A 16,094-nucleotide genomic window follows, 5' to 3' on the forward strand; every position below is an offset into this window, starting at 1 on the left:
CATTTCATTTAGCTCTTTATCTGGAGATTTCTCCTGTTCTTTAATTTGGGGACTGTTTTTTGGTCTCCATATATATATATATATATATATATATATATATATATATATATATATATATATATATTTTGCTTCAAAAAGCTTTATTGTTTCATCTGGTCCAATGCATGGGAGAGGGCTCCAGGGTGGTTAAAAGAATGGCTAGTAGTTTCTGGAAGAGGCTCAGGTAAAAGCCAGAGACACCAGGGGGATTCAGATGGGCCTCTGAAAGGCCTTTGGGCTCCAAAGGCTCCTAGTTGTGCTTGAGGGTGAGCCTTTCAAAGAGATACTTGCCCAGCCCAGCCTGGGGGGGGGGGCAGCCTGTAGATGTTAGTCAGGTGGTCACCCATCTTCTTGATCAGTTTCACCTCCTCATCCAGGAAGTGGCTCTCCAGGAAGTCGCAGAGATGAGGGTCTGCACAGGTAGAAGCCAGGGGATGCAGCTCTAAAAGGGCCCAGTTCAGGTTCTTCTCCAAGGCCGAGGTGGCTTCCATGGAGTCCTGAGTTTTGCCCCAGTCATCCTGGGAAGGTTTCTGTGTGTCCTGGAAGAGAATGTGGCCGCCACGCTTGTTTTGCAACTTTAAGAAATGCTGAGCACCCTCATGCTTCTTCTCCACCAACTCACGGAAGAAGTGGCCCACACCCTCCAGAACCACATCATCATGGTGGAAATAGAAGCCCAGAGAGAGGTAGGTGTAGGAGGCCCGCAGATGCAGGTTGGTCAGGCGATTGACTGCAGCCTCCACCTCGGTGGGATAATTCTGACGAATTTGAGAGCCCATGGTTGTTGGGCAATAAGGAGTTAAGGTAGAAAAAAAACCTGGTGTGTTGGCTGGTCCCAGAGGTGGTTCTGAAGTTGGTGACTGGATGAGACACAAGAGAGTGGCCGGAGGCTGGAAGAAGGGGCATCCCTGGGTCTGTTCCATCCAAACACTGTTGAAGCAAGAGACAAATCCAGGACCTCTGAGTGTGCTCTGGTCTCCACATTTTAGCTGCCTCTTTGTGATTGTTTCTATGTATTAAGTAGATCTACTATAACTCCCAGCTTCATGGTGTGTCCTTATGTGGTAACTATTCTGTGGGGTCCAGTAGTGCAGTCTCTTTGATCACCTGAGCTGGGTGCTCCAGGAATGTCCTTGTATTAGTTATGTGGTCCCTCCTGTTGTAATTGAGTCTTGATTGCTATTGGCCTGTTTGTGTGTAGGATTGACCTTCATGCTGTCAGACTTTGGCTCACAGCCTGCAAGCTGCTTTGCAGGTGCTAACCACACAAAGCAGAATTTGCTTCAGCAGAGTCTGGTGCCTGTCAAGATCTCCCTTTGGATATGCCACTCAAGAAGCTAATTGGATCCTGCTCTGATGTTATCTGAAGCTGGCCACTTGATATGTTGGTTATGGGCCTCTTGGGAAAGACTCTGATGCAGGTCAATGTAAGATGCTGCCTGTGACTAGCCCTGGGCAACTTGTTTGGAACTACAAGCAATCCACAGTTTATGGCTGCCTCTGCTGGGCCTAGGTACACACAGGAAGGACTGAGTTGCACACCAATGCTGGCTTGTACCAGTAACAAGATTAGAGTCAAGTCAACAAATGTCCTAAGGTGTCCCAAGATCTGCCTCCACCTGCCTTTGCCTGCTGGCTGCCTGTTAGGCTCAGTTCCTGAAAGTAACTCTAGTGGTACTTGAGTTGCATGAGATAGGTTCACAGCGAGTCACTAGGTAGGGGCCAGTGGTGTTCACTAGTTTAATACAGGTTCAAACTTGATTCCAGTGCTGGGTCTGAGGCCACTCAGCAAATGTCCCCAGGTATACCAAATCTAGCTGCCACCAGCTGGGTGCTTGCATACATTTATATTAGGACAGGGTCTCAGAGAGTTAGGGTGAGGCTTGCAGAGTTTATCAAGCCCAAACAGACCAATATTTGGCCCTATGTTTACAGGGCTCTGCTCCAGTTAAGTGTGCAAGTGGAAAATGGTCCCGGTCCTAGAGGAAAAAAACTCAGTCTGTCCCAGATTCTGCCGAAAGGAGCCTGAGCTTAGCATGGTGGGGTTTCCAGGTATGAGAAAGATGGGGCTAGTGGATCTCCTGTGAGGATAGGTGCTGGTCAGGCTTTGGGGAAGGTGGGTGTTTGTGGCCTCTCCTCCAGAGCCTCATAGCTCAGTTTGTTCCGAATTTTGTTCCAACCTCGGCAGGGCAAAGCCACTAGGAGTCTGAAGGGTGGGGCATTTGAGGCTCACAGGTGGGTCTTCCTAAAGCCTTGAAGGTGATTCTAATAGATCTCCCCTGAGGGGGAATTGTCAGTCAGATTCATGGGAAATTGGGGGAATGGCCCCATCCCAAAGGCACAAAACTCAGTAACTGACACCTTCTCAGTCTGCCCAGACATCTACATGGAAGAAGTATTCCAGAGGGTGGGGCTCTTACTTTCCTCCTGGCTGATGCCACAGGAAAGGGAGTGCCCCACCCAAGAAAGATGGCATCTGAAGTATGGGAGAATGACTCAGCACAGGGATCCATGTGGCTGTCCCTTCCACTTTCTCCCCAGACTCTCCTCACACAACTGTAGTCTGCTCTTCCCTCCCTCTGCCAGAGTAAGTAGCTATGAATGAAAATTTGTTTATTGGCCTTTTAAAAAGGTGCCTGTGTCTCTAGCAAACTTCTGTCTCTAGCAAACTTCTGTCTCTCCCACTGATTTTCACAACCAGATATTTTTGTGGGTGCCTTTTCCTGGATCTGGGCTGGGATGCCCAGCTTGGGGTTGAGAATCCATGCTTCTCAGGGGGAATTAACCGCAGGTGAGATATCCTAACAGATTCACAGCTGCCACCCCTGGGATTGGAGCCAGCCTTTTTCATATCTCCACCATTCCTACTAGTCTCAATGTGGCTTCTTCTGTAAATCCTTGGTTATAAAACTGCTCTTGAGGTAGTCTTCAGTTTGTTATTCAGGATGATTGTTCTATAATTTGGTTGTAATTCTAGTTTGGTCCTGGGAGGAGGTGAATCTATCTTCCACTTACTGTGCTGCCATCTTGGATTCCTAGATAAAGACACAGTTGCAATTTTATACACCAACAATGAACTATCAACAAGGGAAACTAAAAAAAATTCCATTTACAATCACATAAAAAATAGTTGGGAATAAATTTAATCAAGGAAGTAAAAGACCTGTATGTACTCAGAAAATTATGACACTGAAGAAAGAAAGTGGAGATACAAATAAATGGAAGTATATACCATGCCCATGAATAAGAATAATTAACATCATTAAAATCTCCATCATTAAAACTACCAAAGCAATATATATATATAATATATATATATATATATATTCAATACAATTCCTATGAAAATACTAATGGTGTAGAGATTGAAGATGGCTGCCAACAGGAAGGCAGGCTGCAAGATAATGTGTGAGTGAGAGAATGAAAGGAGAGTGTGTGGATGTATGGGGAGTGTCTATTTGTGAGTGAGGGACAACTATATTCCAAGGGACTGTTGGGGACTGCCGGACCGGGGTCCCCTGACCGGGCAGCCTCCACTGCTGCTGAAATCTCTCCTGGAGTGACTGGCTCTGCCGCAGAGACCATGCCATCTTGAAGGGGAGAGTGGCTGTGATCAGAAGCCTAGCCTTACCTTCAGTCGGGAAGAATCAGATACCTCCCGGGACCCTACAACCCCAACACCCAGGGACCAGCTGTTAACCCACAAACACCGGGTCTCAAGCAGTGCGAATACATTGACTCAGACGAGCTCTGCAACTTCTCACAGAAAGGTCAGATTTCGCCCAGGGAAAGGTGAGGTCTGTGATCCAGGCTGAAGGTAGAAACGCACACAGTGGGATCTAAAGGTTCAGAGGAAGTCTGCGCCCCACAAAATCCGTGGACGTTGGGGCTAGCGTAGTCCGCGAATGTGGAATGGGTCCACAGGGCTGCTGTCAGAAGGGAACTCTAGAAATCAACCCATAGCTGGGCACAAAAAGGCAGCCTGAAGCTTTACCAGTAAACCGGCTGCACTGTGCCAGGGGAAAGAGACGTGCACAGAGACTTGAGCAGAGTCGCGCACAGTGCCGGAGGGGGTGTGGCGGTGGTGTCGCGAGTTTGCACACTTACACTGGCTCTTTTTTCTCTTTAAATCCTTGCTTTTGATTACTAAGCACAGTACATAGGATCACCCAATTAAAAACACTCTCAGAGACTGCAGGGGAAAGATGTTTTTGTGGAACCTGGGGATCAGAGCCGGGAGAAATGATCAGAAAACCAGCTCTGGGGCAGTCCATACCCACAAACCAGTATTAAGTGCAGCAGGGAAAACAAACTCTATATACTGGGTAGATAGGACTTATAGCCCCGGATGTCAATACAGAAACACTGCCACCCAGGGGTTGAATCACAAAATGACTTTTTTTTTTTTTAATAAATCTTTATTCAGATTATTACAATTGTTTCTCCTTTTTCCCCCCATAGCTCACCTCCACCCGGTTCCCACCCCACCTTCTGCCCTTACCTCCCCTCCCACTGTTCTCATCCATAGGTGTATGATTTTTGTCCAGTCTCTTCCTGAACCCCCCCCATACCCCTTTCCACCTGAGAATTATCAGTCCAATCCCTTTCTATGCCCCTGATTCTATTATATTCACCAGATTATTCTGTTCCTCAAGTTTTTAATTCACTTGATTTTTAGGTTCACTTGTTGATAGATATGTATTTGTTGTTCATAATTTTTATCTTTACTTTTTTCTTCTTCCTCTTCTTAAAGAATACCTTTCAGCATTTCATATAATACTGGTTTGGTGGTGATGAACTCCTTTAGCTTTTTCTTATCTGTGAAGCTCTTTATCTGCCCTTCAATTCTGAATGATAGCTTTGCTGGGTAGAGTAATCTTGGTTGTAGGTTCTTGCTATTCATCACTTTGAAAATTTCTTGCCACTCCCGTCTGGCCTGCATAGTTTCTGTTGAGAAATCAGCTGACAGTCGTATGGGTGCTCCCTTGTAGGTAATTAACTGTTTTTCTCTTGCTGCTTTTAATATTCTCTCTTTGTCTTTTGCTCTTGGCATTTTAATTATGATGTGTCTTGGTGTGGTCCTCTTTGGATTCCTTTTGTTTGGGGTTCTGTGTGCTTCCTGGACTTGTAAGTCTATTTCTTTCACCAGGTGGGGGAAGTTTTCGGTCATTATTTCTTCAAATAGGTTTTCAGTATCTTGCTCTCTCTCTTCTTCTGGCACCTCCATAATTCTGATGTTGGTAAGCTTGAAGTTGTTCCAGAGTCTTCTTACACTATCTTCAACTTTTTGGATTTTTTTTTTCTTTTTGCTTTTTCGGTTGTTTTTTGCTTCTTTGTATTTCAATTCTTTGACTTGATTCTTGTGTTCCTCTAGTCTGTTGTTGGGTCTCTGTATAATATTGTTTATTTCAGTCAGTGTATGTTTAATTTCTAGTTGGTCCTTTTTCATATCTTCGAGGGTCTCATTATATTTATCGCCTTTTCTAGGATATTCTTGAAGAGCCTTATAACGGTGGTTTTGAATTCCATATCCAGTCATTTGTTTTCCTCCATTACTTTCATTTGTGATCTGTTTCTTTGACGCCACATTTTCACTGCTTCCCTGAGTTGGTAGGGTAGATTTGTGTGCTAGGTTTCCTATATGGCCCAGTGGGTCGGCCTCCCCAGTTAACCTGAGGTGGACACTCTTGGTGCACCCCTTTGTGGACTGTGTGTACAGCCTTGTTGTAATTAAGTCTTGATTGTTGTTGGTATCACTGGGTGAAATTGAACTTCAGGCCAGTTGGCTGTAAGGATCAACTGTGTCTATGCTGGGAGAAGTTTGGTGCTGGAGACAGCCTTATAGGATTAGCCTTGCCTAATTGCAATAGCCTCTGTGCTCAGCTTGGATGGGGTGGAGTCTCAGGGCGGAGCAGACAGTCTTGGCTTCCCATCAGCCTTGCCCTTGCGCGCACGTGAGCACCTTCAGACCTCTGCCTTCCCGGCTCCCGAGTCTCCGCCCGAGAGTCCAGACTCCCCCCACAAGAGCGTGGGTCCCCAGGGGTTCGCCTGGAACCGGGGTTCAGTGCAGTCAGAACTGGGGCCCAGTGCACTCAGGAGACTCCGACTCCCTTCCACTAGGGAAAGCCTGTGGCAACTTCCGCTGCCTTTGTTCGCACTGGCATGCGCGCACCTTCAGACCTCCGCTTTCCCCGGTTCCCGAGTCTCCGCCCGAGAGTCCAGATTCCCCCAACAAGAGCATGGGTCCCCAGGGGCTTGCCTGGAACTGGGGCCCAGTGCAGTCAGAACTGGGGCTCAGTGCAGTCATGAGCCTCCGACTCCCTTCCACTAGGGAAAGCCTATGGCAACCTCCGCAGCCTTTGTGCGCACTGGCACGCGCATGCCTTCAGACCTCTGCCTTCCCCAGCTCCTGAGTCTCCGCCCGAGAGTCCAGACTCCCCCCGTAAGAGCGTGGGTCCCCAGGGGCTCGCCCAGAACTAGGGTTCAGTGCAGTCAGAACTGGGGTTCAGTGCGGTCGGGGGCTTCCTTCCCCCTTCCGCCAGAGAAAGTCAGCCAGGCTCTCAGCCGCCCTTCCTCTCTGCGCGCACAAAGCCCCTTTGCCGTACCTCCAATTCTCTGTGAGCTTTTCTCTTTCCTTCTAGTTGTAGAATTTTCACTCAGCCAGCTTTCCTGTGGTTCTGGATGGTGTCCATTCTGTCTTTTAGTTGTATTTTTGAAATTGTTGTGCGAGGCAGCAGTTTAGGTGCTTACCTATGCTGCCATTTTGGTTTCTCCACACAAAATGACTCTTGTGTAAATACAACCACAGGCAGGCTGAGTAACAAAGAAATACTGCCTGCTAGAAAACAAGATTGTGGCTTACAACACAGAGGAGCCTTGGAATGCAGGGAACTTCAATACTGTCCTGGCTACCTGATAGGAAACAGGAGTGCCTAACAGAAGAGTATAGAAAGTGAATGACTTTCACTACTGCACATTTTTATTTTTTATCTATTACTTAAGACACTAATTTTTTCTTTTTTTCTCACTTGATTTTACCATTTTAATTAGTATATTTTTATTTTTAATCATTATTATTACTACTACTATTTTACCTTTTTAAAAAAGTTTCATTTTATTTTCTCTTTATTTTATTTTATTTTATTTTATTTTGTGATTAGTGTTCTACATTCTATTTTCATTTTTCCTTTAGCATCATTTTACTCTATCTCAACTTTACCTTTATGCCAACACTCTCTTCCTCACTTTACCCCTTTTGTTGTCCTGTTTCTCTTACCCTATTCATGCTTTAGATTTTCGCTATTCCTTCTTTTAACACCCTGTTAAAAATTCATCCTACTTATATATCTAATTTCTACTCAGTTGCTCCAAGTCCATACACACTTCTCTCTTCCCTTTCTTTGCTATCCAAATTTTTTTCTTCTCTTCCTTTTTTTTGGTTATTTTTTAATTTATGTTTTTTGTTTTATTTTGCTTTGTTTTGACTTTCTTTCTTTCTGTCCTATTGTTGTTGATAGTTTGATTGTTGATTATATTGGTTTTTTATTTGTTTGTTTGTGTGATTTTTTCTCTTTTGTTTCTTTTTTTCCTCTACTCTCTTATTAGTTGTTGTTTGTAGGTTGCATTCATATCTGGTTGTTAGTTTTTTGCATTTTTTTTTTGGTTAGTTGTTGTTCTATTTGGAGTTTTCTCCCATTTTAAATAGCATTTACCCCCTTCTTTTTAATTCTCTTTCTTTTCTCTCTTACTTTTTTTCCTTTTCTCAATATCATTTTTGCACTCTTTTTTTTATCCCCTAATTCTCTTTTCTCTGGTGGTCATCTTTATTTGGGGTTATTAGTATTGTTAATACATTTGTGTTCAGTGCCTTGTGTGTTGTGCCCTGTTGTGTTGTATTTTTTTGCCTCTAACTCAACGCAGGAGAGAGAGAGCTATATAACCAGACACCCAGAGAGGAGGATCACGAGGAGACAAAGAAACAGCCCACATATGAAAGAAAAGGAAGCATCACCAGAAAAGGAAGTAAACAAAATTGAGGCAAGCAACCTGTCAGAGAAAGAATTCAGATAAATAGTCATAAGGTAGCTAAAAGGTGGAAGACAAATTCAACAATATGTGTAAGAACCAAGAGGAAATTAAGAAGAACCAAGAATAAATGAAAAATGACATCACTGCAATAAAGAACTCAATAGAAAGCATCAACAGTAGACTAGAAGAAGGGGAAAACTGAATCAGTGAGCTGGAAGACAAGGTAAGAAAAAATACCCAAATAGAGCAGCTTCTAGAAAAACAGCTTAAAAAACAAGAGGAGAGCCTAAGGGAACTTTGGGACAACATGAAACAAAACAACATCCGTATAATAGGGGTGCCAGAAGGAGATGAAACTGAGCAAGTAATAGAAAACCTGTTTGAAGAAATAAGGACAGAAAACTTCCCTGATTTAGGGAAGAAAAAACTCACACAAGTCCAAGAAGCTCACAGAGTCCCAAACAAAATGAACCTCAAAAGACCGATGCCAAGGCACATTATAATTAAATTGGCAAACACCAACTGGAAAGTAAGAATCTTAAAAGCGGCCAGAGAGAGACAGATAGTTACCTACCAAGGATCCCCCATCAGACTAGTGACTGATTTCTCAATAGAAACACATCAGGCCAGAGGGGATTGGAATGAAATATACAAAGTCATGCAAAGGAAGGGTCTGAAGCCAAGAATACTGTATCCAGCAAGGCTATCAATCAAAATTGAGGGTGAAATCAGGAGCTTCACAGACAAAAAAGGACTAAGGGAGTTTATCACCACCAAATCAGCAATGCAAGTAATGCTAAAGTGTCTGCTGTAAAAAGAAGAAATAGGAAGCAAAGAAGAGACACAGGTATAAAAAGTAAAAATGGTGACAAACAAGTACCTATCAATAATAACTTTAAATGTAAATGGATTAAAACCCCAATCAAAAGATATAGGGTAGCTGAGTGAATAAGAACACATGACCCAAATATCTGCTGTCTACAGGAAACCCACCTCAGAACAAAGGACTCACACAGACTGATGGTGAAGGGATGGAAAAAGGTATTTCAGGCAAATGGAAATGAAAAAAATCTGGGGTAGCAATACTTATATCTGACAAATTATATCTCAAAGTGAAGGATATAACAAGAGATAAGGAAGGCCACTTCATAATACTAAAGGGAGCAATCCAACAAGAAGATATAACTCTGGTAAACATGTACACACCCAATACAGGAGCACCCAAATATATAAAAAACTTCCGGAGAATATAAAGGAGAGATTGACACCAATACATTCATAGTAGGAGACTTAATACCCCACTAACACCACTGGACAAATCCTCTCAACAAAAAATCAGCAAAGAATTAGCAATCCTAAATGACACACTAGATAAGATGGAATTAATTGACATCTTCAGAACATTTTACTGCAAAGCCACAGAATACACATTCTTCTCAAGTGCACGTGGGTAATTTTCAAAGATAGACCATATGTTGGGACACAGGCAAAGTCTCTTCAAATTCAAGAAGATAGAAATCATATCAAGCATCTTCTCAGATCACAATGGCATAAAACAAGAAATCAACTACAATAAAAAAATCAACACTAGGAGGCTAAATAGCATGCTAATAAACAATGACTGGCTTACCAGAGAGATCAAAGAAGAAATAAAAAGCATCATGGCAACAAATGACAATGAAAACACAATAATCCAAAATCTATGGGACACAGTGAAGGCAGTCTTGAGAGGGAAGTTCATAGTTCCACTGGCCTACCTCGAAAAACAAGAAACAATGGTAATAAATTATCTAACCCTACAACTCAAAGAGTTAGAAAGAGAGCAACAAGAAAAGCCTAGAGTAAGCAGAGGAAAGGAAATAACAAAGATTGTAGCAGAGATAAACGACATAGAGACCAAAAAAAAAAAAAAAATACAAAAGATAAAAAAAAACAAAAGCTGGTTCTTTGAAAGGATAAACAAGGTGATGAACCTCTATCCAGGCTCACCAAGAAGCAAAGAGAGAGAACCCAAATAAAAAAATCAGAAATGATAGAGGTGAAGCAACAACCAATCCCACAGAAATACAAATGATTATGAAAAAATACTATAAACATCTCTATTCCAACAAAATGGACAACCTATATGACATGGACATATTCTTAGAAAAATGCAAGTTCCCAAAACTCAACCAAGAAGAATAAAAAAACCTGAATAGGCCAATAACTACCAAAGAAATTGAAACAGTGATCAAAAATCTTCCAGCAAACAAAAGCCCTGGTCTGTCGGCTTTACAGGGGAGTTCTACCAAGCATTCAAAGAAGAAATAAAACCTATCTTCCTCAGACTATTTTAAAAAATTCAATAGGAAGGCACACTTCCAAGCTCTTTCTATGAAGCCAACATTACCCTAACCCCAAAACCAGATAAAGACACCACAAAAAAGAGAACTACAGGCCAATATCCTTGATGAACATAGATGCTAAAATCCTCAACAAAATTCTAGCAAATCGGATTCAGCAATACATTAGAAAGATCATACACCATGACCAAGTGGGATTTATTCTGGGGATGCAAGGATGGTACCATATCCGCAAGTCAATAAATGTGATACATCACATAAACAAACTGAGAGATAAAAATCACATAATCATACCAATCAATGCAGAAAAAGCATTTGACAAAATCCAACACCCTTTCTTGATAAAAATTCTCAACAAGGTGGGAATAGAAGGATCATACCTCAACATAATAAAAGCCCTATATGACAAACCTACAGCCAACATCATACTCAATGGGCAAAAACTAAACTCATTTCCCCTAAGAACAGGAACAAGACAAGGATGCACACTTTCACCACTCCTCTTTGACATAGTACTAGAAGTACTAGCCATAGCAATCAGACAAGAAGAACAAATAAAAGGCATCCAAATTGGAAAAGAAGAAGTAAAACTGTCCTTATTCACAGATGACATGATACTATACATAGAAAACCACAAAAACTCCATCAAAAAACTACTAGACCTAATAAATAAATTTGGCAATGTAGCAGGATACAAAATTAACACCCAGAAATCTATGGCTTTTTATACACCAATAATGAAATCACAGAAAGAGAACTGAAAAAACAATCCCATTTACCATTGCACCAAAAACATTAAGATACCTAAGAATAAACTTAACTACGGAGGTGAAAGGCCTGGACTGGAAAACTACAGGACATTGAAAAAAGAGACAGAGGAAGACATAAACAAATGGAAGAACATCCCATGTTCATGGATTTGTAGAATCAACATCATTAAAATGTCCATACTACTTAAAGCAATCTATAGATTCTATGCAATACCTATTAAAATACCAGTGGCATATTTCAAAGATCTAGAACAAACTCTACAAAAATTCATCTGGAATTAAAAAAGACCCCAAATAGCCACAGCTATCCTGAGAAAGAAGAACAAAGTTGGAGGTATCACAATACAAGACATCAAGCTATATTACCAAGCCATGGTTCTCAAAAGTGCCTGGTATTGGCACAAGAACAGACATATACACTGAGTGGCCAGATTATTATGATCTCCGAACGCATAATAATCTGGCCACTCAGTGTATCCTATCTAATAAAGGAGTAATATGCAAATTAACCATCACTCCAACACACAAGATGGCCACCCCCATGTGGACACAAGATGGCCACCACAAGATGGTTGGTAGGGGAGGGCAGTTGTGGGCGATCAGACCAGCAGGGGAGGGCAGGTGGGAGGGACCACGCCTGCAAGGGAGGGCAGTTGGGGGTGATCAGGCCTGCAGGGGAAGACAGTTAGGGGTGACCAGGCTGGCAGAGGAGGGCAGTTGGGGGCAACCAGGCCTGCAGGGGAGGACAGTTGGGGGGGACCCAGGCCTGCAGGGAGGGCAGTTAGGGGCAACCAGGCATGAAGGGAATGGCAATTGGGGGGTGCCAGGCCTTCAGGGGAGGGCAGTTGGGGGGAACCAGTCCAGCAGGGGAGAGCAGTTAAGGGCAACCAGGCCAGCAGAGGAGGGCAGTTAGGGGTGACCAGGCCTGAAGGGGAGGGCAGTTGGGGGCAATCGGGCAGGCAGGGCAGCAGTTAGGCATCGATCAGGCTGGCAGGGGAGTGGTTAGGGGGTGATCAGGCTGGCAGGCAGAAGCGGTTAGGGGCAAGCAGGCAGGCAGGCAGGCAAGCAGTTTGGAGCCAGCAGTCCTGGATTGTGAGAGGGATGTCCCAGATTGGAGAGGGTGCAGGCTTGGCTGCGGGACACACACCGCCCCTCCCCCATGCACGAATTTTGTGCACCAGGCTTCTAGTATCCTATATAATAAAAGGCTAATATGCAAATTGTCCCCTTGACCAGGAGTTCGACCAGCAAGCAGGCCGGCCAACCGCCCATGTCCCCTCCCCATAGCCAGGCTGGCTGGACCCCACCCATGCATGAATTCATGCACTGGGCCTCTAATATATATATATATATACATCCTATCTAATAAAAGAGTAATATGCAAATTAACCATCACTCTACTACACCCACAAGCCACGCCCACAAGCCACACCCACCAACCAATCAGGAGCAAGTATGCAAATTAACCCAACCAAGATGGCTGCAGCCACAGAGAGAGCAGGAGGCTTTGGTTTCCCCGGAAATGAAGGAAGCCAAGCTTTCCACACACATTGGCTGGCCCAGGCCTCTACTCAAGGCTACAAAGTTTCAATTACAGAAGATAAAGAAATTCCAACAAAAATGGTGGCAGCCACAGAGCTGGAGAGAGCAGAAGGCTTGAGTTGCCCCCGGCAATGGAGGAAGCCAAGTTCCTGGCCTGCCCTGGCCTCTGCTGAAGGCTACAAAGTTTCAATTATAAAAGATAAATAGATCCCAACAAAAATGGCTGTGGCCACGGAGCGAGCAGGAGGCTTGGCTCCGCTCAAGGCTACAAAGTTTCAATTATAGAAGATAAATAAATCCCAGATCCCAGGGCCTCCGCTTGGGTCGCCCAGGGGCGTGGCCGGCCTGCAAACCACCACAGGCCCCTCGCCCAGGCTGCCCCACACCCCAAAGGAACCCCCACCCTGATCCAGGACACCCTTCAGGGCAAACCAGCTGGTCCCCACCTGTGCACCAGGCCTCTATCCTATCTAATAAAAGAGTAATATGCAAATTGACCGTCACTCCAACCCACAAGATGGTTGCCCCCATGTGGCCAAAGATGGCTGCTCCCATGTGGACACACGATGGCTGCCACAAGATGGCCAGCAGGGGAGGGCATTTGGGAGAGACCAGGCCTGCAAGGGAGGGCAGTTGTGGGTGATCAGGCCAGCAGGGGAAGGCAGTTGGGAGGGACCATGCCTGCAAGGGAGGGCAGTTGGGGGTGACCAAGCCTGCAGGGGAGGGCAGTTAGGGGTGACCAGGCCAGCAGAGGAGGGAAGTTGGGGGCGACTGGGCCTGCAGGGAAGGGCAGTTGCGGGGGACCCAGGCCTACAAGGGAGAGCAGTTGGGGGAGACCAGGCCAGCAGAGGAGGGAAGTTGCGGGTGACCGGGCCTGCAGGGAAGGGCAGTTAGGGGTGACCAGGCCAGCAGGGGAGGGCAGTTAGGGGTGACCAGGCCTGCAGGGGTGGGCAGTTAGGAGGTGATCAGGCTGGCAGGTAGAAGCGGTTAGGGGCAATCAGGAAGGCAGGCAGGTGAGCTGTTGGGAGGCAGCTCTCCTGGATTGTGAGAGGGATGTCCGACTGCCCGTTTAAGCCCGATCCCGGTAGGTCGGGCCTAAACGGGCAGTTGGACATCCCTTAAGGGGTCCCAGATTGAACAGCATGCTGGTTGGGCTGAGGGACACCCCCCCCCCTGCCGTGCACGAATTTCTTGCACCGGGCCACACACACTGAGTGGCCAGATTATTATGCGTTCAGAGATCATAATAATCTGGCCACTCAGTGTAGACCAATAGAACAGAATAGAGAACCCAGAAATTGACCCAAGCCATTATACTCTATTAATATTTGACAAAGGAGGCAAGAGCATACCATGGAGTAAAATCAGTCTCTTTAATAAATGGTGCTGGGAAATTTGGTCAGATACATGCAAAAAAATGAAACTAGATCACCGACTTACACCATACCCAAAAGCAAACTCAAAATGGCTAAAAGACTTGAATGTAAGATGGGAAACCATAAAAATCTTACAAGACTCCATAGGCAGCAAAATTGCAGACATATGTCGTAGCAATATCTTTAGAGACACAGATCCTAGGGCAAGAGAGACTAAGGGGAAAATAAACAAATGGTACTACATCAAAATAAAAAGCTTCTGCACAGCAAAAGAAACCATCAACCAAACAACAAGAAAGCCCACTGCATGGGAGAACATATTTGCCAATGTTATCTCAGATAAGGGTTTAATCTCCAACATCTACTGGGAACTCATACAACTTAACAAAAGGAAGATAAACAATCCAATCAAAAAATGGGCAAAGGATCTAAATAGATACTTCTAGAAAGAGGACATTCAGAAAGCCAAGAGACATATGAAAACATGCTCAAAGTCACTAATCATCCAAGAGATGCAAATCAAAACAACAATGAGGTACCACCTCACACCTGTCAGAATGACTATCATTAACAAATCAACAAACGACAAGTGCTGGAGAGGATGGGGATAAAAAGGAACTCCTTCACTTTTGGTGGGAATGCAGAGTGGTGCAGCCATTGTGGAAAACAGTATGGCGTTTCCTCAAAAATTTAAAAATGGAACTGCCATTTGACCCATTAATATCACTTCTAGGAATATATCCCAAGAAAACAGAAACACCAATCAGAAAGGATATATGCACCCCTATGTTCATAGCAGCACAATTTACAATAGCTAAAATTTGGAAACAGCCTAAATGCCCATCAGCAGATGAGTGGATTATAAAACTGTGGTACATCTACACAATGGAATACTACTCTGCTATAAAAAAGAAGGAATTCTTACAATTTGTAGCAGCATGGATGGAACTGGAGAGCATTATGCTAAGTGAAATAAGCCAATCAGTGAAAGAAAAATTCCACATGATATCACTCATTTATGGATAATAAAGAACATTATAACCTGATGAACAAAAAGATAGATACAGAGGCAGAGAAGCATGGAACAGACTGTCTAATTACAGTGGGAAGGCTCGGGGGAGGGGGAGGTAATAGATTAACCAAAGGACTTGTATGCATGCATATAAGCATAACCAATGGATGCAAGACCCTGGGGTGGGGTGGGGTGAGTGCATATGTCGGTGGGTAGGGGAGGCCGGGGGAAGGTCAATGGGAGGAAAAAAAGACATATGTACTACTATTTGTAATACTTTAAACAATAAAAAAAATACTAATGGTGTATTTCACGGAACTAGAAAAAATAATTCAAATTTTTATATGGAATTTGCAGTTTTGAGGAAAAAAAAACAAAGTTGGAGAAATCACAATAACTCATATCAAACTATACTACAAGACTATAGTAATCAAAAGGACATGGTACTGGCATAAAAACAGACATATAAATCAATAGGACAGAATAGAGAGCCTAGAAATAAACCACAGCCTATATGGGCAATTAATATTTGACAAAGGAGACAAGATCATACAATTAGATAAAGACAGTCTATTCAATAAAAGCTATTAGGAAAAATGGACAAATACATGCAAAAAATATACCTAGACCACCTTTGTTCACCATATTCAAAAGTAAACTAAAAATAGATTAAAAACTTAGAAACACTGGAAATCATATATGTCCTAGAATAAAACAAGCTGTAAAATTTGACATTCCTTTTAGCAATATTTTTTCTGACATATCTCTTCGGACAAGGGAAACAAAAGAAAAAATAAACAAACGGGACTATATCAAACTATATAGTTTTGCACAACAAAGGAAATCATCAACAAAATGAAAAGACATCCTAATGAGTGGGAGAAGATATTCACCAATAATACATCTGGTACGGGGTAAATATCTAACATTTATAAAGAACTTACAAAATTCAACATCAAGAAAACAAATAATCCAATTAAAAATA

The 16,094-nt window shown here is 43.5% G+C and overlaps 1 protein-coding gene across 1 annotated transcript; it reads right to left on the reverse strand.

Moving 5' to 3' along the window:
* Positions 1-314: 314 nt before the first annotated feature.
* Positions 315-818, reverse strand: LOC308240018 (ferritin light chain-like; the record flags this gene model as incomplete). The annotated part of the gene is made up of 1 exon (XM_080652916.1): positions 315-818. The coding sequence occupies one exon, from the start codon at positions 816-818 to the stop codon at positions 315-317; it is 504 nt and encodes a 167-aa protein (XP_080509042.1).
* Between the last annotated feature and the right edge of the window lie 15,276 nt (positions 819-16,094).

Source organism: Plecotus auritus (assembly GCF_963455305.1).
Source record: "Plecotus auritus genome assembly, chromosome: X".
NCBI lineage: Eukaryota > Metazoa > Chordata > Mammalia > Chiroptera > Vespertilionidae > Plecotus > Plecotus auritus.